Source organism: Raphanus sativus, chromosome 9 (assembly GCF_000801105.2).
Source record: "Raphanus sativus cultivar WK10039 chromosome 9, ASM80110v3, whole genome shotgun sequence".
Classification (NCBI taxonomy): Eukaryota; Viridiplantae; Streptophyta; class Magnoliopsida; order Brassicales; family Brassicaceae; genus Raphanus; species Raphanus sativus.
The window spans coordinates 713,678-736,426 of record NC_079519.1 but is presented as its reverse complement, the minus strand read 5'-3'; the positions used below and the strand labels follow the sequence as shown (position 1 = coordinate 736,426).

At 36.6% G+C, this 22,749-nt stretch overlaps 5 protein-coding genes and 1 long non-coding RNA gene across 6 annotated transcripts; 3 read left to right on the top strand and 3 right to left on the bottom strand.

The window, feature by feature from the left end:
* Positions 1 to 806: 806 nt before the first annotated feature.
* LOC108832942 (chaperone protein dnaJ 8, chloroplastic) lies at positions 807 to 1,867 on the top strand. Its single transcript, XM_018606393.2, has 3 exons — positions 807 to 1,193; positions 1,313 to 1,381; positions 1,466 to 1,867. Exons 1-3 carry the CDS (start codon positions 954 to 956, stop codon positions 1,643 to 1,645), a joined length of 489 nt encoding a protein of 162 aa, XP_018461895.1. The 5' UTR covers positions 807 to 953; the 3' UTR covers positions 1,646 to 1,867.
* Positions 1,868 to 1,915: 48 nt separating this feature from the next.
* LOC130500327 (uncharacterized) lies at positions 1,916 to 3,516 on the bottom strand. The gene is made up of 6 exons (XR_008938932.1): positions 3,135 to 3,516; positions 2,947 to 3,035; positions 2,627 to 2,869; positions 2,486 to 2,547; positions 2,194 to 2,378; positions 1,916 to 2,119 (listed from the first exon to the last, which is right to left on the bottom strand). It is a non-coding gene; the product is annotated as an uncharacterized LOC130500327 (long non-coding RNA).
* A 196-nt stretch (positions 3,517 to 3,712) lies between these two features.
* LOC108826094 (magnesium transporter MRS2-10) lies at positions 3,713 to 5,818 on the top strand. Its single transcript, XM_018599468.2, has 5 exons — positions 3,713 to 3,769; positions 4,142 to 4,701; positions 4,775 to 5,230; positions 5,312 to 5,359; positions 5,440 to 5,818. The coding sequence occupies exons 2-5, from the start codon at positions 4,165 to 4,167 to the stop codon at positions 5,668 to 5,670; spliced, it is 1,272 nt and encodes a 423-aa protein (XP_018454970.1). The 5' UTR covers positions 3,713 to 3,769; positions 4,142 to 4,164; the 3' UTR covers positions 5,671 to 5,818.
* Positions 5,819 to 5,919: 101 nt separating this feature from the next.
* LOC108834046 (probable N-acetyltransferase HLS1) lies at positions 5,920 to 8,903 on the bottom strand. The gene is made up of 3 exons (XM_018607415.2): positions 8,590 to 8,903; positions 8,284 to 8,414; positions 5,920 to 6,893 (listed from the first exon to the last, which is right to left on the bottom strand). The coding sequence occupies exons 1-3, from the start codon at positions 8,788 to 8,790 to the stop codon at positions 6,044 to 6,046; spliced, it is 1,182 nt and encodes a 393-aa protein (XP_018462917.2). The 5' UTR covers positions 8,791 to 8,903; the 3' UTR covers positions 5,920 to 6,043.
* A 2,675-nt stretch (positions 8,904 to 11,578) lies between these two features.
* On the top strand, positions 11,579 to 13,907 carry LOC108828379 (uncharacterized). Its single transcript, XM_018602047.2, has 5 exons — positions 11,579 to 12,674; positions 12,941 to 12,998; positions 13,105 to 13,188; positions 13,267 to 13,408; positions 13,481 to 13,907. Exons 1-5 carry the CDS (start codon positions 12,266 to 12,268, stop codon positions 13,745 to 13,747), a joined length of 960 nt encoding a protein of 319 aa, XP_018457549.1. The 5' UTR covers positions 11,579 to 12,265; the 3' UTR covers positions 13,748 to 13,907.
* On the bottom strand, positions 13,860 to 15,594 carry LOC108828380 (probable WRKY transcription factor 40). The gene is made up of 4 exons (XM_018602049.1): positions 15,361 to 15,594; positions 14,635 to 14,970; positions 14,428 to 14,544; positions 13,860 to 14,328 (listed from the first exon to the last, which is right to left on the bottom strand). The coding sequence occupies exons 1-4, from the start codon at positions 15,445 to 15,447 to the stop codon at positions 13,981 to 13,983; spliced, it is 888 nt and encodes a 295-aa protein (XP_018457551.1). The 5' UTR covers positions 15,448 to 15,594; the 3' UTR covers positions 13,860 to 13,980.
* Between the last annotated feature and the right edge of the window lie 7,155 nt (positions 15,595 to 22,749).

Here is a 22,749-nt window from a genome sequence, read left to right as displayed (position 1 = left end):
TTACCGAAAACTCATTATTTTAGAAGGGGTTAACCAACGGATTTTGGAAAATCTAGTTTTAGCGTATTTTATCGAGCACTAAACAAAGATGATGGTCAAATAGTTTAGAACCTCTGTTGTCTCCCGTTTCTCTAGATAATGAAGATTTTATAATGCTAATTCCACTAATCTTGGCAGTATATGAAATTTTAGTAAACTAAATATTAAAAAAATTAGAAATGGATTTCTATATACCATGAAAGATAGTTTATAATACATTAATTCAAATGTAGAATGTGGTTTCAAATTTTTAAGCTAAAGTGAAGAGTATAAACTTCAATATATAGAGCATTTACCGAAAACTCATTATTTTAGAAGGGGTTAACCCATAGATTTTGGAAAAATTTCAAAAATATGAAAATCTGGTTTTAGTCTATAGTTTCATATCTGGTTTTAATAAACCAGATTTCCCTTGTTTTCACATTTTTTTTGTTAAACCACACTAGATCTCTAGATTCCAAACACAAATAGTTAAATGCTTTTCTTTATTTGGGAAAAACAAAATAAAACTTGTAAACAAATAAACAAAAAAAGAGAGTAGGAACGGATAATCGTTTTATAAAAGATAATAACAGTAAAAGAAACTTACTAAACTTAATAGCAAAAGAGTAGGAATGGATAAATGTTTTTTTTACCTTATAAATTTTGTTAAAATAGTAAAAAAAAAAACCTTGGAAATAGCGTTATGGATAAGGATAAGGACATATTTAGATGACGAGAAAACTAGTCACCGTTTCTCTCTTGGCTATATATATGTTCCCTCCCTCAACCTCTCTCCCTATCCAGTCCACAAATCCAATTTTTTTTTTAAATTAAAACTCTCAATTTCACTATATTCCCTAAAAAAAAGAATTCATATTTGCTTTTCTAGAACTCAAATTATTTTCAAGTTCTCTGTTTGATTATCGAGAAACATGACTATTGCTTTAACGATCGGAGGAAGTGGGTTCTCTGGTCTACCCGGATCTTCGTTTTCCTCATCTTCTTCATCGCTCCGATTGAAGAACAGCAGACGAAAGGACACGAAGATGCTGAACAGGAAAGGAGTCATCTGTTCTTCATCTTCTGTAATGGATCCGTATAAGACCCTTAGGATACGACCCGATTCATCTGAGTACGAGGTCAAGCAAGCTTTCAGACAACTCGCCAAAAAGGTTTGACCTTTTTTTTTCCTTAGCTCGATCACTTAGATCTGTTGAACATTTGTGTTAAAAGATTCGATTTTGGCATATGGGTTTCTCAAATTTGACATATTTTGTTGTTATTGTTGCAGTATCATCCTGATGTTTGCAGAGGAAGCAACTGTGGAGTGCAGTTTCAGACAATCAACGAAGCTTACGATGTAAGGGTCTTGTCTTTTATGAAAACATGGATGTTAAAAGTCTTTTAAGACATGGTATTGATCTTTGTGTTTGTCTTTTTGAAGATTGTGTTGAAGCAAATAAAGAATCAGATGGAGGGAACAGAGGAGTTTCAGCCATTCGATGTCTATGAAGAGGGATTCAACGGAATGAACGATCCAGATTGTGACACGTGGGAGGAATGGATGGGGTGGGAAGGTGCAGGAACCAGAGACTACTCCTCTCACGTGAATCCTTACGCGTGAAGACGACGGTGACCGACTTGGCAATGATTGTATGCAGATAAATAACAACAGAGAGAGAGAGAGACTGTAAGATCAATGTAAATAGTTGAAATTGTCTCTCTTGAATGGCTCTTAAATGTAAATAAAGTCATTTCTATGTTATGTAAACTCTCAAAGATTCAGTGATTAGCTTAAAAGCTTTCCTGAATTTGGATCTAATGATAATAATTTGGATTCGAAGTTTGTTTCAACCTTTTGAAACCGTCAAAGGACAAGTTCTAGTACCACGTGTAGACATGAAACCGTCAAGGGTCAAGTTGAAAACCAAGTGTAGACAAGATGATCATTCTTTTCAACTTTGTAATTAAAAAAAATGATCATTCTTTTCAACTTTGTAATTAGAAAAAAAATGGCCTAAACATCGAAAAAGAACTTTATTAAAAGGTTATAATGCAGAATATTTAATCCATGGAGAATGATGCTCCGCTGCAGTACCTGAAGAGACATATTCATAAGGATGAGCATCTTGTCATTTTTTAATGTTGCAAACTCAAAAAGTATTTTTTTACCTGTTGGTGTAAACTCTGGACAGAGTCTGAGGCAATGGATCACTTGAACCGAGAATCTGCGCTGAAGCAGAAGATCTAGAAGAGATTTGAGATAAACTGGAACTCCTGCGTAGGTATGACCAGGAACTCGTGCCAGAGGATGGAGCGTTCGTGATCAAGTCTCATGAGAAGTCAACGGTATCATCCTGAAAAACAAGAAAGAGAGTCTATAGTCTACACATGCCATGGGAGAAAGCAAGAGTCTTAGCAATAAGAACAGTAGTTGGTAAGAATATTGCATTTGAAAACATACAGGTGAGAGAGTTGTTGACACCAAAGGGTCCTGGTACATGAATCTAGCAGTCCGACAAAAGACTGTAAAGAGAACACTAGTCAGAATAGTGAACAACTAGGTGTGTTAATGCGAAACAGATTCTCTCATGGAGAAACAAACCTGAACTTCTTCAAAACTGCTGTGACACACGGATTTCATGTGCTAAAAAAAGGTGGATATTGCCCTACCATTTAAATAGTCTGTGATGAATCGAATAAGCCCTCCAGTTGGTTCTTTATCCAGAAATTCCCTAACTGATCCGTGAAACATAACAAAGAGGGAATTAAATTTCCTTTTAGTACTTTCTGCAATGCATCAACCCTCCTCCATATGGCTTTAATCTCCTTTATTTTTCTCAACAACCTGCCAAAGTTTTTATATCAAATTTGCTCTCCTTTTATGCATATGATGAAATGCTACAACAAGTAAAAGAGTTGTACCATGATCATCCTTATATCGGGCTCGGCCTCATAGAAAACATGAGAATGTCTCTCTGCTTTTGCTTATATTACCTCACAAGCTGCCTCAACTGAAACATAATGTCTTGCTCAAAATTAATTGTGAACATGGTCCACATAGAGACAAAAAACCAGTGAATCCGTGAGAAAACATCTAGAAGCTGACCGACCTCGCTGAGTGGAGAAGGTTAAAATCAGGAGGATAGAAGAAGAAAATCTGGTCCTGTCTTTCGTTTTGATCTCTCCTCAAATCAAACACACTCGCAAAGTCGAAGGCTTTCACCAATAGAGCTCATGGACGCCATTCCCATCGCTTCTAAGAGCTCCTCTTAAAAAAATCCTTAAAAGCACAAAAAAAAAAAAAAAAAAGTATGTATCAGAATCAGACAATACTTACAGCTCTGTGTCTGAAGAAAAAAATCATAAAATAAGGGGTTAATAGGGCATCATCATCATCATCAACGCAGCAGATACGGTAATGCAAAATGATCACCAGAAAACTCATAATACGTCATTAATTATCTTCTTTGTCTTCTCCACTCATAAACTCTGTTTAATTAAATGGAGACGACATTAATTATCTACCGAACTTTTTGAGAGGTTAATATTCGGTTTAATGGTAGTTAGTTAACTCTTAGACCGGTAAATTTGAGTGTAAGCCGAAGTAAACCAGCTAAGAATCGGTTTACATTGCGGTTTTAAAACCTCCATAAGCTTGCGTTTGCTTCTTCGCATTCATTACTCGAGCAAATTAGTTAAGGATCCAATCCTCAATTCTAGTCTCCCCTCGAGTGAATTTTTATACGTAAGTGTGGATTCTGATGTACAATTTGCGACCTTTTTTGGGTGAATCTCTTCTCTGTTTTTTTAATGGGTCCCAATCACTGGATGACTTGTACTATTTGTAATTGTAGCCCTGATATGATCGAAAGGTCTTAACTTTGACTCTGTCTTCTAGTACTCGCCTCGTGATGTATGATTTGTCATTCTTAGTTTTTTTGTGCGAAAAGCTTCCATCTTTGATCAACTTTCTGAGTCTGCTTCTTCCTTTTATCATCGATCATAGTTGGTTAGGATAGAGTAACAACATCGAGGTCGGTTCTTTCTTAATTTGTTTGTTTCTGGAGAATATTCGATTCTCGTAATCTTTGCATGCACTTACTGGGTGGTTTTGTAGTATCTGGAGATTGATTGCCAACAATGTCTGATCTCAAAGAGCGTCTGCTTCCTCCACGACCTGACTCGGTTATAAACCTCAGAGGCGATGCCGCCTCTCGCCCTTCTTCCTCAGGGAGACAACCCCTCCTCGGAGTTGATGTTTTGGGTCTCAAGAAGCGTGGTCAAGCGCTCAAGTCCTGGATTCGTGTTGACGCTTTTGCTAACACGCAAGTCATTGAGGTCGATAAGTTCTCGATGATGCGTAGGTGCGACTTACCCGCACGTGATCTGCGCCTGCTTGATCCTTTGTTTGTGTATCCCTCTACTATCCTCGGACGAGAGAAGGCTATTGTTGTTAACTTGGAGCAGATCCGTTGTATTATTACTGCGGATGAGGTTTTGCTTTTGAACTCCCTCGACGACTATGTCCTCGCCTATGTGGTTGAGCTCCAGCAGAGACTAAAGGCTAGTGCTGTAGCAGGTGATGTGTTTCAAAACACGTCCCCTGATTATCTGCCTTTCGAGTTCAGGGCCCTTGAAGTTGCCCTCGAAGCTGCTTGTACCTTCCTTGATGCTCAGGTGAGTCAGTCATCGTTTCCCCCCAACTCATTTGGATTAAACTAGATTTGACTTTTTCACCATTTTTTGTTAGGCGTCAGAGTTGGAGATTGAGGCGTATCCTTTGTTGGATGAGCTTACCTCAAAGATCAGTACTTCGAACTTGGAGCGTGTGCGTAGACTGAAGAGCAGGCTTGTGGCATTGACGAGAAGAGTTCAGAAGGTTAGGGACGAGATTGAGCAGTTAATGGACGATGATGGAGATATGGCGGAGATGTATCTAACGGAGAAGAAGAAGAGGATGGAAGGATCTTTGTATGGCGATCAGTCTTTACCTAATGATGGTCTCTCTTTCTCTGCGCCGGTGTCTCCAGTTTCCTCTCCTCCTAGCTCCCGGAGACTCGAGAAAAGCTTGAGCATTGCAAGGAGCAGGCATGAGAGTGCAAAAAGCAGCTCGGAAAGCAACGCAACTGAGAATATAGAAGAGCTGGAGATGTTGCTGGAAGCTTACTTTGTTGTCATCGATAGCACTCTCAACAAGCTAACCTCGGTAACAACATAGAAACCACTCTTTTGCATTTTATTCATTTCATAATCTCGTTATAAAACGATTTAATCCTCTTCTACTCAGTTGAAGGAGTACATCGATGATACTGAAGACTTCATCAACATTCAATTGGTAATATGCTTTTAAATCTTGATCATACTTATACCTTAGAAAACAGGTACTCGTCTGCTGAAAGTTTATGGTATGTGCAGGATAACGTGCGGAATCAGCTGATCCAGTTTGAGCTGCTGCTAACTACAGCGACATTTGTTGTGGCCATCTTTGGGGTTGTAGCAGGGATCTTTGGGATGAATTTTGAGATAGATTTCTTTGAACAGCCAGGTGCTTTCAAATGGGTTTTGACTATCACTGGAGTCTGTGGGGTTCTTGTATTTTTGGCCTTCCTCTGCTTCTACAAACGCAGAAGGCTCATGCCTCTGTGAGGTGAGGACATAACTGGTGGCCAGACAAAGTAGGAGATTGCTATTCGTACTGTCTTTTTGTTGCTTTTATTAGTCAATCATTTGTGACCTTCACAAGATGGAAACAGTTCTCTAGATGAAATATTATGAGAATGAGGCTTTTTAACTAGGCGCACCTCAAGGAAGAAACTAAAAGCCACACACAAAAAAAATATAAAAAAATTAAGATAAACCATTGAGATTTAACATAAACTATAAACTGTTTGCTATTGAATCGATGAGAACAGAGTTTTACCTATAAAGTGTCACATGAAGTTTTTTTTTTAATAAATGTCACATGAAGTTTTTTTTTTCTTTTATCAACTTTATGTACAAATCCTATTTCGAGTATTCGTTAGATATCACGAGGATCAACAAAAATCACCGAGGAAGAAGTTGTTGAGCTACTCCAATCTAGCATTTCAGGTTCATCTGATAGTTTCTTGAGGCACCAAAGATCTTGAGCCCACGAAAGCCGTTTCCAGTGAGGAACCGCCGAAGCCACCGGGTCCGAAGGACTAATCTCCGTCGCAACAGCTCCACATCCTCCGTCGTGTCTCCCAATGTTATGAACAAAAGCGCATAAACTTTTCATGAGCCGTGGACCGTCTCTGCCTTCCATGTGCATACCGTACATAAAATAAACCCAAAACTTGTTGAACACGTTAGGGAAGGAGGGTAGTTTCATCCACGGCATACAAGAATCAAGTAATCTCGAACCGGAGCAGCACGCGTGAGTTAACCGGGAAACTCCTTTCATTTGCAGCCTGAACACATCTTTGGTGCTCCATACACTTAGTATCGCATAATCCGTTGGGAAATCGCGGTCTAAACGGTTTGTTTTGGGACCATGTTTTTCCTTTGGTAACGCTATAAACGTTCCTAAACTGTTGCGGCTGTTTAGAATCGCGTCGATATCACGAGGGAAGAATTCTGAGTCTTTGAAAACTCGGGTGTAGATTGATTCAGCGGTCTTGGTAGTTAACCGGAGGATTGCGATATCTGAACCGATTGGTTTGAAATGGGCGTGAACCGGTTGAACCAACATTGTCGGTGTACGGAATTTGACATAGGAACATTTCTTGGTGAACAAGTTAATGGAAGACTCGTTGGTACAATCAGTGGCCATGTACGCGTATGTTGCGCCTTGTTGTTTAAACCATTCTTCAAGTGTTTGCACCAGTTTTGTTCCTATGCCTAAGTTCCTGCTCAGGAAATCATATTGAGTTATGTAAATATTAATGCTTGATGTATCATGCTTTATTAGTTAAATAAAAGTGATAAAGAATCAACTAGGGTGGATACAAGTGTCACCAAAGGGCAACTTCTTTCTTTTGGATACATAACTTAATTTGGAATCTATCAACTTTACGTTTAATCTTTATTTATTAAGTGGAATTGAATTCGAATATCAATAAAGTAAGACATATATTCTCACTCACACATTACACATATATGCATGTAAATGATTTTTTTATGATTGATTTTAGGCCAAGTGGGTTTATATATAAGAATCTTGCTTGTATGACCGAGGTGTTGATTATTGTTTGTAGTTTTTATAAAGTTTTTTTTATTTGTGTTTTTTGAAAATCTATATTACTAGCCAATCAAAATTTCAATGAAATGGATTTCTAGAAGTTAAGAAAAGTAGTTTAAAAAATGTTTTTTGGCCAATCAAGATTTTAAGAAATAAGTTTTCTCATAAAATAGGGAAACTAGATTTTGAGTGTTTTGACAAATTTCCGATAAAAGTTAGAATCCATGTTTTTGAGGTTTTTGAAAGAAAAAAAAAACCATCTACTACTTGTAATACATTTTATTATTTTTTCTAAATAGCAATATACTATATATTAATATTAACTAAATGTATATATTTTCAACATAAATATCTCATAAGTAGTTTTTCTTTTGTATTGTTAATCAATATTTATGATTTTCTAAAATAATAAAACTACAACATTTTTATATTTTAATGAACAAAGTATATATTTATATAACCCTGACTTAGTAATATTTTTATTGTATTGTTTTAAATAATTCATCGTTCTTTTATTGTAGAACTGAATATACATCAAAATTAAAAAAGTATAACTAAAATATTTTTTTTAAAAAAATAAAAGTCAAAAAAACTAAAAACCAACCCCGAAATCAAAAACCAAAAACAGAAATCCAAAAACAAAAAACAAAAATCTTAAAATCAAAAATCAAAAACTAAAACCAAAATTTTAAACAGAAGTAGCTAAGCAAAAAAAACACCTAAGAAGTCTCTGTTTGAAGTTGATAAAAACCTCGTGCCTTATGTATAAGTGGAAGAAGAAAAAAAGCGTGTATCCACAAAACCGTAACGCATGTCTATTTTTGACATATAAATTAGTGAAAGAAAACAATGACTTCAAGAAAACAAGTAACGAAAAGAACTTGTCAAAAGTGTCAATGTCAGGTATATGATCATTAGACAACGATAATTGCATGATTACTGACTGCAGAGTATATGAGAGAAGAAAAACTAATTAAAACGTTTTTTTTTACAAAACTACTACTATAAACTAGAATTCACGTTAATCATTAATGACTAGAAGAAGAAAAAGAAGGTACCGATGGGAAGGTGAAACTCGAAGACCAAGAACATAAGCGAGTTTAACATAGATTGACTTTCCTCTAGTCACAGTTTTAATACATCCTCTTACAACTCCCACCATCTTTCTTCCGTCTCCATACTCTGCAACCTATACACACCAATAATTTCTTTTTTTTTGAACTAAAATACACCAATAATTTCGATATAAGAAAATCTGCAGCCAGACTCGTATAATTAATGTCAACCAATAACCCACCTAGAGAAGATCAGATAGTACTAGTGTAATTTTTATTGATATGTTGAAGAGGTTAACTATGATTTACCAGCATAGTGTGAGAGGGAAAATGACGGACGCGACGAAGCGGATCTCCTAATAGATCGGAGACCATTGCCGGTTTGCCATGCGGTCCGGTCTCATCACATTCACGTTCCATCTCCTCCACGTCACGCTTGTCGGTTTCTTCATCGTACTCTCTCACCACCACCGCAGCCGCAGCTACCTCCGCCGCTATTTTACTCGACATTTATGCGTTTCCCCTGTTGAGACGAAGAACATGCAAGTGGTGATGTCTTTTTATTTCTTGGATGTGCTCAAGAGGGTTTTTCTTGCTTTATTGGTGGTTATAAGAGTTGGAGTTATGTCGTGATGTCATGTGTATACAGAGATAGAGACGACTACGAGGCAGATTTATAAAGGTTATTGAGACCTTTTATTATTTAAAAACCTTGTTAAATAATAAATTATGCATGCAACTATATTCATGACATCTTATATTTTCAAATTAATTAATGTTTTGCGTAAACTAGTCTGTTCATGCAGTTTCTGGTTTGTCAAATCCATTTTAGTTAGGCTCTAACTGGTGATCAAAGGAACAAAGGAGAATACCTAATTCCTATTTATTCCTTAAACTTGTCACCATTTATAAAGAATATGAATAATTAGTTTCTATTTGTTACTTAAAATAGATACCATTTATAAGGAATATTTTTTCTTCAATATTCCTTTGCATTCCCTTTAATTTAAGGAATCATAGAACAAATATATTCCTTATTAAATCCGAGGAGGAATAATAGAGAATATATATTCCTATTATTTTTTTCCTCTGCGTTTCATTCCTGGTCGTTCCCATTATTCCTTTAGTGGTCACCAGTTAGAACCTTAGTTATTGTTTCATCGGAATTAAAACATGAAATCTGATATGTGATCGATAGACAAAAAAAAAAGTTATAACAACTAGTCATAATTTCGATAAAATTGAGCCGATTTTGTATTGTTAAAAATATAATTAAACACGACAGGCGATATGATAGATGTAAAATTCTGGTATCTGATTAAAGTATTAATCAGATGTGAATGCTCAAATGATTAAGATAGGCGACTAAAGTCGTTCCATTAATATATGAAGGTTAAAGGGAAAAATTAATGAAGTAAAGTTAACTAAGCATATGTAAGTTAGTGCCGATGGCGGCGCGGTTCTTTACGCTAAACAAGTGTCATTATTCAGTGATATTATAGTATACAAATATAGCATACGAGTTAATTAGACTTGATTAAGACCACGTATGTAATATTTGTATATTTTTTATTAGATTTTGTTTCTGAAAATATATTTTGTATATTATTTAATTGGCATTATATATTAGATTAGATGGTAAGATTGATTAGATGATGGTATACATATAGAGGGTTAAGTATAGAGATGACATAACACATGAAAAAAACTACTTTATCTGATTGATAAAATGTCAAATTTTTAGAAATGGACAAATGTCGTTCAAATATTGAGAACATGAATGTGCTAAATATTGGTGAATGCCTATAATAATGGATATGAAATCAGAACATCATCTGACAACGACAAACGAGAAATAGAAAACAGCGTATGAACCAAGGAGACAAATAGAAAATAACAACCACCATTATACACATATTAATATTATTTTTTAACGAAAACAAATTGCATCTATATATGATTTCTTTTTCGGGAAATTTGATGTTCTCTTGGATTTTTTGTCGTATGTTGGCTCTTTCTCATTGGCTAGTGATCTCTTTTAGATTGTGTTTGTCTCTCTTTGATGTAAAGATCAACGACGATGTGGTGTGAAAACATGTGATAAAACCCTTCACACCTTATCCAATATCCAAACGATAGCTACCACTCTACCATAAACTTTTATGTTACAGATATTTAGATAACTAGCGCATTGTGCGATGTAAGTAACTATATGCAATAAAGAGAGAACATTATCTTATTCTATAATTTACTACCTTTGAGATAAATTGAAAACTAGGTTCAAAATAGTATGTTGTATTTTGTAGCGAGTTATAGAAGTTCTCGCTCCATGGTGTTCTGGTATATATTTCAAAGACCGAAAGCTAAGCTAAATATATTCCTAACTTTAATATAGAACCAATTCTAAGGCATTTACCCATTAAATTGTACTACTATATCCTTTATGAGTATCATATATTTTAAAAAAAAAATTAACCATCCTTCTCTAGCGAGAGTTGTCTCTTACTACCATTCCTTCTTTCAGTGAAAGGAAATGTCTTCTCAGATTCTTTGTCTGAGTCCTAGTTTCAGTTTATTCACTAATTTGATATTTTGTGTACCGGTCTATTCGGGATCATCTTCAACCGAGACTACTTTGATTTTTTCGTATATAAAGGTTGGCTCTCAACTTACTTCTTCATGTGACTATCTTTCATATTTCCGACTTCCCATTTAAGGTCATAAGAGATACACAGTATGTTAGGAGTGTCATGTCTTTGTTGACTTGCCTCTCTTGGGTTCCATTCCAATATATTCTCCTCAGGTGTCTCGGTTATGTTTTCATTATGCTAGTCGAGTCAAAGCAAGATCCAATTGCTCTTGCCAAATCCGTTTCCTGATTTCTTGGCATTAACCCACTAGTCAATTGTAGAGCTTAACTCCCATGAAAGTCAGGTTATTCCACTACTACATATCTCACTTCTGATTCTCAGCTTGTGTTAGTTTTTTGTACACAAACTGACTTTACAGTTCCAGTGATAGTTGAGCGTTATATATAACTACATATCTTTTATGATACTTGCCAGTTCAAAACAATAACTATTCTCTATTGGATCATGGGCTTCTCCAAACCCATTTGATATTGGGCTTTATTGACGATACTGAGCTATTTCTAGTTATGATACTGGACTACAACATCACTTTTTTTTTCCTTTTAACAACACAACATCACTTTTGTTATATTTATTTTTAATGCAATAAGGGAAATTAGGCCTAATGGCCACAAAAAACATTTGACCAAAAAAGAAAAACTTTCAGAAACAAAAAGAACGACACTTGCCAGTTTTTTTCAGTACCTCAAACATATAAATCCTAAGCATAAACCATCTATGCTACCAAAGTTGTTTGATCAAAATGAGGCCGAATTGTTAGATATTCTAAATATGGCCGGAAACACATGCGCTTGTACCCAGGGCCGCTACTGAGATCATCTCAAACATAACCACCATTGCCTTGGGTGTTATCGGGTTAAAATGAAAGACCCGCTCAATCCGGGTCGGGTCCAACACCTAACTAGAAAAGGAGCGGAGGAACCAAACCATGACGTGTAAAACTATGACTGGCTAACGACAGCTTCTCTTCTTCCGCGTTACTCTTTCTCGCTCTCAATATCGATTCTTTTGACGTTCTGGATCGGAAAAGTCATTTCCTTTTAGGGTTCTCCGAAGTAAAAAAAAAAGCGATATTTCTCGTCACTGTTGTCACTGTTCCAAAGATTTTTCTCAATTGCTTTACTTTCTCTCTTATAAGTAAACCTCACTTACTCACTCACTCCCCCAGTGAGTAACTTGTGGATGTCTCTGGAACATTGTCTTAACAAATGTGTGAACTTTTAAGTATTTTGTAAATGCAGCTAGGGTTTGTCCAAATCTATTGAGAATTGGGGGGTTTTGAGGGCTTTTGGGGAATCGCAATTCTCTAAAAAAGTCGGAAGGTTAGGACAATAATGTCGGCTCCATCGAGAGTCCGGTCTGTTGATTCCTCCTCCGACCGAGAGTTCCGTTCAGTTCTCGTTCCCGCCGGTAACAATAAACCGGTGAAGAAGACTGACAAAACGAAAGACCTAACCTTTACGGCGAAGAAGAAGAGCTCGCCGCCTCTGAGCCCTTCGATCCTGAGGCGAAACGGTGTCTCCATGAACGCATCGTATTCCTCGGAGGCGTCTTCTTCGTGCGAGTCGTCTCCGTTGAGTATGGCTTCTACTTCGAGCGGGAAGAGGGCTCTGCGGCGTAACGGTTCAAACACTTCAAGTGCACTGAGAAGGAATCTGACGGAGGAGAGAGATGAAAAGGCAGGCGGTGATTGCTTCTTCTCTGATGGTCGTAAAAGATGCGCTTGGATCACTCCCAAATCTGGTATTAATCCCTCTTTTTTCTTTTTTGTAATCTTTTCTTATAATAGCAATTGAAGTTGATGCTTTGGCTTTACTGGTTAAGCAACTTGATCTCTGTTGAACAACGACCACAGAAACAGGATTAGTTTATTTGTCACTTCTCTCTACTACACTCATGGGCTTAGGCCTTAAACTTTTATCTCGCCTTCAATCGTTTCCTCTGCTATGATTTTGACTGGGGTTGTTTTGTTTTGTTTTGTTTTGTTTTGTTTTGTTTCATGTTAATAGACCAACGTTATATTGCTTTCCATGATGAAGAGTGGGGAGTTCCTGTCCATGATGACAAGTACGTCTTCCTCTCTCTCTCTCTGTCTTTTGCTTTTGCCTAAGCTGAGAGATGCTCTCTGTTGTGGATTATATAAACGCTCTTATTCTTTAAAACCTGTTTGCAGGAAACTTTTCGAGTTGTTAAGCCTCTCTGGTGCTCTTGCGGAACTATCCTGGAAAGACATTCTTTCCAAAAGACAATCATTCAGGTAACTAGAAACCAAAGCCCTTTGTGATAACATGAGCTCGAATCTCCTCAAAAGTGCTGTTTGCTTTGTTTAAAACAGGGAAGTTTTCATGGACTTTGATCCCATTGCTATAACTGAACTAACTAACAAAAAGATAACATCCCCTGAGATTGCTACCACCCCATTACTATCAGATCAAAAGCTACGCTCGATTCTCGAGAATGCAAACCAAGTTCGCAAGGTATAAATCTGATCATAGCTTTTGCGTATTAACTTTTTTTTCTTGACTGGTATTGGTTTTCATCCAACGCAGATAATAGTTGAGTTTGGATCATTTGACAAGTACATTTGGAACTTCGTTAACCAGAAGCCTACTCAGAGCCAGTTCCGGTACCCACGCCAAGTCCCTGTGAAGACTTCCAAAGCCGAGTTTATAAGCAAAGACCTTGTTCGCAGAGGCTTCCGCAGTGTTAGTCCTACGGTTATCTACTCCTTCATGCAAACATCCGGTCTCACCAACGACCATCTCGTTAGCTGCTTCAGACACCAAGAATGCATATCCAAGGACCAGACCGGTTAAACCCAATAATTAATGTCTAAGAGAGAGAGAGAGAGGATAGATTAACACTCTGATGCTTTAGTTTGTTAATTTTGTGTGATATGTTTGCATTTTGTACAGTATGTTCTCGAACTAGTAGGAGTTGCTAAGCTGATTATTGGTGATTGCATGGAAACGATTACATGTCTACTCTCTCTGATATGCCAAATTCAATCTAAAAAACACTAACAGAAGTTGAAAGTTGAAAAGCTAAGCTATTTGTCGGTTTGATACAGTCTCCCGGTAACAGCTGCTGCTAATGCTGCTGTGAAGTTAGGATCTTTTGTCAAGGAAGAAGCCATTTGCTCCACCAAAAGCTTTTGTACTTCTGGAAATTCGATTCTCGATGGGCTCGTCACTTTCTTGGATTCAGTCAGATCAACCGTAGTCACATGCTTATTAGCTAAGCTACTACTTCCCTTGGCTGATGCAGCGTGACCACCACCAAGAGAGATGTAACGGTTTAAGCCACTGTTTGAATCCATCTGCGATGGCATTGGATGGTTATGTTCACCCTCATAAGTGGCTACCAACACAGACTGGTCCTCCACACTTCTCTGAACCTGATGACATAACCAAAAAAAATCAATTTAATATATGCGGGCCTGCCTAATTATAGCAACGGTGTTATCTTCATTATTGTCTTAATAGTAGTTAAGTACCTTCTTTTTGACGGAACAGCTTGGAGCACAAGCACATTTGAAGTAAGCTCTTGGAGATGGATTATCTCTAGTCACTTTCTGTCCATATTTCCTCCATTGATACCCATCTTTCACTACCTATATATAAGCAACACAACTTCTTAAAATCAATAAACTATAGAGTTTCTAAAAAATAGTATATACTATAGTTTTGTATGAAAAGCTTACAAGGGTAGTGTCAGAAGCTTCGGTCTTGTAATAAACCCTTGAGACTTTCTCCTTCACAACGGTCTCTTCTCTTTGCTTCTTACAAATATACTGATCATCTTGATCCGTAGAGCTACTCTCCGACAATCCACCAATTACCGCAGAGCTAACTGCGTCATCTCTGGCTGGAGATTTGCGTTTCTTGGGAGGACTGGTTTGGTCTCTCTCGCTCTTGTTAACATATTCCATCAGCTGTTTCCTTAAGACGTTGTAGTTTTCACACATCAAAGTTAGCATCTCTGAGAGCTTCTTGTTCTCAGCATTCACTCTTTTTAATTCCTCCACCAATGCACTTGTCTGTACATCAATCATTTTATATATATTTCATGAAGTTAGTAACCAGATGTATTAATTTATCATAACTTCATACGACCTCTATGATCTGCTGTTACCATTAAATTTGAAAAACTCAACACATGAATTATTAGCAAGCCTTTTTTGTTAAAATAGTAGCAATTTTTTAATGAAATTCATAAGTAAAAATATAACAAGTATATCTCAAAATATTTTGTGAATACATATAATATGATATGTGCGTATGTAAATATATTTACATATGCAATCGTAAAAATGAAAATATATATACATGTGTTCATAGTATTGAAATACTAACAAGTTCAATAGATATGTGTGTTAGTGAACTTTTTAGAAGATGTAAAAAGGATCAAGAATAGGAGAGAAGCATACCGTGGAATCTTCTTCAACTCGCATACGAGTAATACCGATAGTGAGATCTAAAGAAGTATCAACCAAAGACGATGAATACTGGTCCATATATGGAAGTATATGTACGATGAATCTTCTTGGATCTTGATTCTTGTGGGTATGTATGTATGTATATACGTGGGAGTTCCGTAAGTTCAGAGATTCGTAGTAAGAGTCGATCTTATTGGGTTCTTGATCTGGGATGGTGGAAGAAGGAATGATTTTTGATTCTATATATAAAGGGAGGAAACAAGGTGGAAAGAGAGAGCAACATGTGCTCTTTTCATTTTCATGCAATAAACTATATGGTCTTTATCATATTCCACCTCTTACTTTTTGTCGTTGAGACTCTCAACTCGTCTTCCCTCGGGTCCACCAACACCCGCACACGTATTTGTTATTACCACCGGACCATTTCTTTACTAGTACTGTAGTAGTATGTTCTTGATTTTTCTTATCTTATACTGTTGGTTGACTTTCTTTTTTATCAAGGCCGACATTCGGCATAGTGGGACAACATATTTATACTGTGTTCTTAATCAGAAAGTTTTATTTTCTGTTTTCAGAAATAATTACTTGTGGTTGACGAAAAATATAATTTTGTACAATGTGGTTTAGGTAAAAATAGTATAATAGGAGTGTGCGGAACGTGGTTTATATGTTTCTAACGCGAGTCATTAGTTATTATTTAATTATTTATGTAAACGTGTGTCTTGTTAAGTTGTTCGGTCAAAGTCAAGCCGACACGGCTTTTCAAAAACAATTGGACAAGTGACGATCCTAATAGATGACGCACTTTATCAAATCTTAGTTTCCTTCTTCCTTTGTGACAACACTGACAAAAAAAAAAGTTTCCTTCTTCCTACTTTTAGTTTTTAAGAACCCAATTAGATTTACGACAACATAGTTTAATTACTCTCAGAGACTTCCAGCAGTTATATATATTCTGTTTAGTCAAGCCTACTCGGCGTTTCAAAAACTACTGGGACAATCGACAATTTTGGAAGACTTGATCTCTTTTTCATTTATTTATTTTTGCATTTTTTCCATTTATTTTTACCATTCAATAATGTCAAAAAATCATATGTTTAACCGAATAATTTATGCGAAGATTAGAGATCAGATCACCAAAAAGCATATATTAACCTTAAGCATATCCACCATCCGAAAAGAAACTTGACTGAGCTAGAGATGGAATAACCGAATAACCAAGTGCTGATCATTTTGGACTTTATCATGCATTATACTATATTATATACTTCATTCCTTTCACATGATCACATCTCGTTCCACGTACAAATGTTATCTAGATCTATGATATCAAATATTACAATCATATAAAAAAATCTAACGCACCGTAGAAAAGCTCATTTTTAAAAATCCAAACCATTTTTATCAGTTGATGAAATCTTGTTGTATTGTGGAAGTATGTAATACTGTAACCTAAAAATCCTATAAAAATATACTCGAATTACAAACTTACAATCATAACAGATCATGTTTTTCTGGTTATATTCGTAGCAGTTTTTGTGATCAAAGTGTTCAAAAGATGGACCCCCATTGACGAATGTAGTAAAGAAAAAGTATGGCTGCTAATAGTTTCTTTATTAAGAAAAAATCGAAGTAGGTTGGTTCTCACAACACTCAACGAACAATTTAGTCATAAATCAGATAATTGTTTAGTTTGCAAAAAAAAAAGAAAAAAACCTCCATATAACATGAAATTATTTATAATCAAGGGCTAAATTCATTTTGAATGATTTATTAGCTAGTTAGATGCCAATAATACGCCATGCACACATTCACTGTATTTATGTTTTGGTCTACACTATGAATGGATTATAGGGTGTCCAAGAAAAAGATCTGACCGACCAAAAATTAAACGAATTTGGAGAGTGAAAAAATAATAAAACATAGGTCGGTGATGGGATATATTGGACGTCATTGGTGATGATAAAGTTAGGAACTTAGGAAAATGAAAATACAAGTGGACAAAAAATCAACCAAAAAGCAAAACTATTCTCGTCCAGAAGACAGAACAGAAGCAGCCAAGTAACGAAAGCACAATTCCTTTCCTTTCCTGTATTTTGAAGACTTTGACCTATTTGACCGTTGACTTCGAAACACCTTACACACGAGTGGTTTGGTCTAGAGCCATTCCTTCCTTGTTTGTCTTCTTCATCATTTTAATAAAACAAATAGCCATCCAGTTTTTTATTAAGATTCAGAAAACAAAAGGCATAGACCCATACGTTTTATTAATTATGGAAAATGTCATATTCAATTGACAAAAAAAATTAGATGAATACATTGCAGATAATCCAATTACAAAGTGTTGCATGTCATCTCCTTATATATAAAAATATGTCTACGTTTCTGTTAGTCAAAAATCTGAAGTAGACATGGATACCAAAACATAGAAATCTAGATTAATTTTGTTTTCAATTTCTTTAAAAGTATCGCCCCGATACTATAGCTATTTCTGAAACCAAAGAAGTAATGGAATTGACGTTTGTTTTACATTTTCAAGAGTTAAAACTATAATGGTTTTCTTTTCCTTTGTGATATTATTCTGTATCTTGGACCTCTTGGTTAGTTAAGCAGTAGGACCTCCAGAGATGCATTGAACTTAGCTAAAGGAACAAAATGCCGTACAATTCAGAGGTTCATGAACTAATAAAGGTCTAAGACATGTGTTGTCTATAGATATATTAATATGATATTCTTAATTCCTCTTGCCTTTTTGGAAATGGTCTTTTGGTTTTTGTCTCTAGTGACCACGTTCACTTAATAACATGACCAAGTATGAAAAAACAAAGACTAATCGCAAATGCTGGAGTCTACTCTTCTTCTTTTTTGAGAAAGAAAAAAATAGTGGTTTTGCTAGAGTCTACTCTCTTGCACATATTGTTTTACTTGTCTTCACGTCATTCTTTCCTAATTAGGTAGTTTATTTCTTATATTGATCGATGAAAAGCTGCATAATACATTACCCTTAAATAGTTTTAATATATTTTATTGATCTAACTCTGATCATAAAATTTTCCTATTGAAAAACAAAGGTTCTATTTACTGCTACTTAAAACAACATGTAACGTTAAACAAATTTGCTCAAAAAAAAAGGAACGTTAAACAAAAAAAAACAACATGGAACTGACAGACTGTGACATGAATTCATTGAATGATTCTTCAAATAGTATACATTACCGTAAAAGTGATTAAGTGAAGCCATTATTATAGTCTTAGCCATCAGAGCTACAGTGTGTTTCCGTGAATTACACGTTTTTCTTTGACATCTATTTTGTATATATATCAATATTTAGTTCGATGGTTCAAATTGGCTTCACGTCTCTTTTGATTTCTTTGAAATAAAAGTTAATACTTTTATTTATGGTAGATGGCCGACCAAAAAGGACTTGTCTACGAATAATATAATACGGTTTCTATTGATTCAAATATTCTCCTGACGAATTCGTGTAAGAGTCTTATTGGCAATCTAGTGCATGTCTCTAAATAAGATAAACCAATGAAATGTTACTCGTAGTTGCATAATACTATTCATATCAGATTATCATTTTTCCTGCCAATTATGTAGTAATTAGATTATAAACTTTGAATAATCTTCTTTTTTGGTCAAATAAACTTCGATATATCTATGATAGCATGTTTGCTCTTAAAAGGAGATTGAAACTAAACTGAAAAAGAAAGTTTTTTTTTAATAAAAACTGAAAAAGAAAGACGTCAGTAACTATTCTTAAATACATTTCGAAAATATTTACATGTAAATAAAAGTAAGATATCAGTAACTATTTTTTGCATCTCCATAAAAGCCAAAGATTTAAATGTTAAATATATCTGATTAAAAGCCCAAGCTTTAAAATCATAAATTAAAAGCCCGCGTTTGCTATTGACGCATTAATCTAATCCCAACTCCATATAGCACACGATGTCACCAATTCACTGAACAAGTAAGAGAGCAAACAATGTATAGACAATTCAATTATTGCACAAATTGTAGCAATCTTTTCATCGGATTAGAAGTCAGTTGCTTCATAATCAATTTTCTCCAACTTGGAAACTTATGTTTGGAACTTTCACAGTCACAAATAAAACTCTTTGTGTCACATTAACAAAAAGTGTCAAAATAAGAAAATCAAATGGATGCATTAGCATCTCGTGACTAATAGAACTATCAAAGACAATTTCTTAAACTCGATGAAGCAAAATCAGAAATTTATGTACACAAACAAAAGAAACGTCAAAGAAAAATCTTGTAAAAAGATTGGCGACTCGTGACAGGTTAATATCATGGGGTTTAGAAGTTCTCCAGCATGCTTGCTTTGTGGTATTGGAGATGAATCAGCAGCTATAGAGACAGTGTTGAAAAACGATTAGACAAAAATACAAGAACTCAAACCAAACTTCAATAAGAATTACTCTCTTATTAACTCACTTCAAAGCTTTAGAAAATCTGCTCAAAACTAAAGCACCACAACTCACGGTGTATCACAACTCGATGACACCGTATTTATATGAAATCAAAGTCTCAAAGATAACAACAAAGATACTTAGATATCTCCTAAATATCAGGACTTCAATATATCCTAACCATATCTCGGTTGAGCTTATCTTCATTTCAAGTTGATCCAACATTCTCCCCCATCATCTTGAAATCCTTCTTTGTCACATCCTCTACTCCTATAAGCTCTCTCATTTCTCTGAACTTCAATCTTCCCAACGGTTTGGTCAGTATGTCGGCTCTCTGCATTGTCCCAGCCACGTGATGTACTTCAATCAGCTCATTCTCTACACATTCGCGGATGAAGTGGTAACGACGGTGAATGTGCTTGCTGCGTCCATGGAACACGGGGTTCTTCGTCAATGCTAATGCTGATTTATTATCGATCATGATGGCAACCTTCCCAGGCTCTACTCCTTGTATCTCGCCCAGTAAGTCTTGAAGCCAAATAGCCTGTTTAGCAGCATCAGTTGCCGCCATAAATTCAGCTTCACACGACGACAATGCTACGGTTTCTTGCTTGTGTGAGCTCCAAGTAATCGGACACTCAGCGTAATAAAACACATGTCCAGTTGTACTCCGACCATCATCCTCATCTACATTGTGACTACTGTCACTGTACCCAACAACTCGACTCTCCTCAGCTCTCTTGAAGCATATACCATAACCGCATGTTCCCTTTAGATACCGCAGGACCACCTTTAATGCCGCCTCATGTGATACCTTTGGCGACTGCATATAACGGCTGAGAACACCAACTGAGAACGAGAGATCAGGCCTAGTGTGGAGTAAGTATCTCAGACATCCAATGTTTCTCCTGTACTCTGTTTCGTCCACTCTCTTCTCACTTTCTGCTTTAGACAACTTCAAGCTTGAGTCCATAGGAACATAGACACCATTGCAGTCTTTCATCCCCGAATCTTCAAGTATTTTCATGCCGTACCTCTCTTGTCTTAGCGTAATTCCTTCTGAATGTTGAACTACTTCAATACCAAGATAGTAAGTTAGTAATCCCAAGTCGCTCATCTCAAAGTTCCTAGCCATTCCAACCTTGAACTCATGAATGCTACTGAGACTTGACCCTGTAATCAATAGATCATCAACATAGACAGCAACTAAGAGTATGTGATCACCAACTTGCTTCCGGTATAAGGCTGGCTCCTTTGAGCATCTCGTGAAACTCAAGCTTCCAAGAACCTTGTTAAGCTTCTCATTCCAAGCTCGTGGGGCTTGGCGCAAACCATAGAGCGCCTTTCGTAGTCTATATACTTTGTTTTCCTGGCCTTTGACTACATAACCATCTGGCTGACACACGAAAACCTCCTCCTTTAGATCACCGTGTAGGAAAGCTGTCTTGACGTCCAAGTGATGAACTTGCCAACCCTTTGACGCAGCCAGAGCGATGATGAACCTCACAGTTTCTATTCGAGCAACAGGAGCAAACACCTCGTCGAAGTCCAACCCATGCCGCTGTATGTATCCCTTCGCAACCAACCTTGCCTTGAACTTGTTTATACTTCCATCAGCATTTCTCTTTACCTTGAACACCCATTTGAGACCAATGGGTTTTGCTCCTTGAGGCAAGTCAACTAGTTCCCATGTTTTGTTTTTAACGATTGAGGCTATCTCATCGTCACACGCATCACACCAGACCTTCTTCTCCTTTGCCTCAGCATAGTCCCATGGCTCATCGTTGAGACTCAAGAGTAATCTCTCACCATCAAGTTCAGCTAGAAGCACGTAATCGTTTAGATATGTTGGCTTCTTACTTTCTCTGTTGGATCTTCTAAGTACTGTCACATCTTCTTCATTAGTGACGTCTGATTCTGCTTCGACGTTTTGAGTATCAGTAGTTTGACTTGGTATAGCAACAGTGAGTTCATCTCCTTTGTCTGTGCCTTCCTTATCAAAAACTGTATCAATTCCTCTGTTTCCATAAACTCCAAACGTTAGGTTGAATGATCCTTTGCTTTCCTCTGCAACATTCGTCCACTTCCACATTCTATCTTCATCAAAGACCACGTCCCTACTGACAATTATCTTTCTTGAGGTTGGATCATACATTCGGTATGCTTTTGTTCCAGGTTCAGTGCCAAGATGCACTAGCATACGTGATCGATCCGCAAGCTTCTTTAGGTGTGGTATGTCAACTTTGGCATAACCTACACATCCAAACATGCGTATGTGAGAGACAACAGGCTTCTTACCCTTCAGCACTTCATATGGTGTCTTGAGGTCCAGAACACGTGTGGAGACTCTGTTTATGAGATACGTAGAGTGACGAACAGCTTCCCCCCATAGATAGTTAGGACACTCCATGCCTTTAAGCAAACTCCTCGTCATTCCCATTAGTGTTCTATTGCGTCTTTCTACTACGCCATTCTGCTGCGGAGAATACGGAGCCGCGAGATGCCTGATGATGCCAGCTTCTTGACAGAACAGAGTAAACTCTGTCGATGTGAACTCACCTCCCCGATCAGTTCGGAACGTTTTGATAGTTGTTTCAGTCTCCTTCTCAACAATTGCTTTGAAACACTTGAACTTTTCAAATGCTTCTCCCTTCTCATTCAACAGGATGGACCACATGTAGCAAGAGTAGTCGTCAATAAGCACAAAAATGTATCTCCTTCTCGATGGTGTCTGAGGGGAGATAGGACCACATAGATCTCCATGTATCAACTCCAGTAATCTTCCAGCTCTGTAGTTGGTGGCTTGCGGGAATGATCTTCGTATCTGCTTGGCTCGCAAGCAAGGAGAGCAGGTATCTCTATCAACATCAATCTTAGGTATACCGATCACCAGTTCATTCTTGATCATTTTGGCTAAGGAATCTCTCCCTATGTGTCCCAGAC

Bases quoted from the DNA above. Each gene is read 5' to 3' on its own strand.
- LOC108826094 (XM_018599468.2), top strand. From the start codon at position 4,165: ATGTCTGATCTCAAAGAGCGTCTGCTTCCTCCACGACCTGACTCGGTT. The intron at 4,702-4,774 runs GTGAGTCAGTCA...ATTTTTTGTTAG, and splicing joins GTACCTTCCTTGATGCTCAG to GCGTCAGAGTTGGAGATTGA. The intron at 5,360-5,439 runs GTAATATGCTTT...TGGTATGTGCAG, and splicing joins ACTTCATCAACATTCAATTG to GATAACGTGCGGAATCAGCT.
- LOC108832942 (XM_018606393.2), top strand. From the start codon at position 954: ATGACTATTGCTTTAACGATCGGAGGAAGTGGGTTCTCTGGTCTACCC. The intron at 1,194-1,312 runs GTTTGACCTTTT...TTATTGTTGCAG, and splicing joins TCAGACAACTCGCCAAAAAG to TATCATCCTGATGTTTGCAG. The intron at 1,382-1,465 runs GTAAGGGTCTTG...GTCTTTTTGAAG, and splicing joins CAATCAACGAAGCTTACGAT to ATTGTGTTGAAGCAAATAAA.
- LOC108828380 (XM_018602049.1), bottom strand. From the start codon at position 15,447: ATGGACCAGTATTCATCGTCTTTGGTTGATACTTCTTTAGATCTCACT. The intron at 14,971-15,360 runs GTATGCTTCTCT...ATTGATGTACAG, and splicing joins GAGTTGAAGAAGATTCCACG to ACAAGTGCATTGGTGGAGGA. The intron at 14,545-14,634 runs GTAAGCTTTTCA...GCTTATATATAG, and splicing joins AAGCTTCTGACACTACCCTT to GTAGTGAAAGATGGGTATCA.
- LOC108828379 (XM_018602047.2), top strand. From the start codon at position 12,266: ATGTCGGCTCCATCGAGAGTCCGGTCTGTTGATTCCTCCTCCGACCGA. The intron at 12,675-12,940 runs GTATTAATCCCT...TCATGTTAATAG, and splicing joins TTGGATCACTCCCAAATCTG to ACCAACGTTATATTGCTTTC. The intron at 12,999-13,104 runs GTACGTCTTCCT...ACCTGTTTGCAG, and splicing joins GTTCCTGTCCATGATGACAA to GAAACTTTTCGAGTTGTTAA.
- LOC108834046 (XM_018607415.2), bottom strand. From the start codon at position 8,790: ATGTCGAGTAAAATAGCGGCGGAGGTAGCTGCGGCTGCGGTGGTGGTG. The intron at 8,415-8,589 runs GTAAATCATAGT...TGGTGTGTATAG, and splicing joins TTCCCTCTCACACTATGCTG to GTTGCAGAGTATGGAGACGG. The intron at 6,894-8,283 runs GTACCTTCTTTT...TTTCCTGAGCAG, and splicing joins CGAGTTTCACCTTCCCATCG to GAACTTAGGCATAGGAACAA.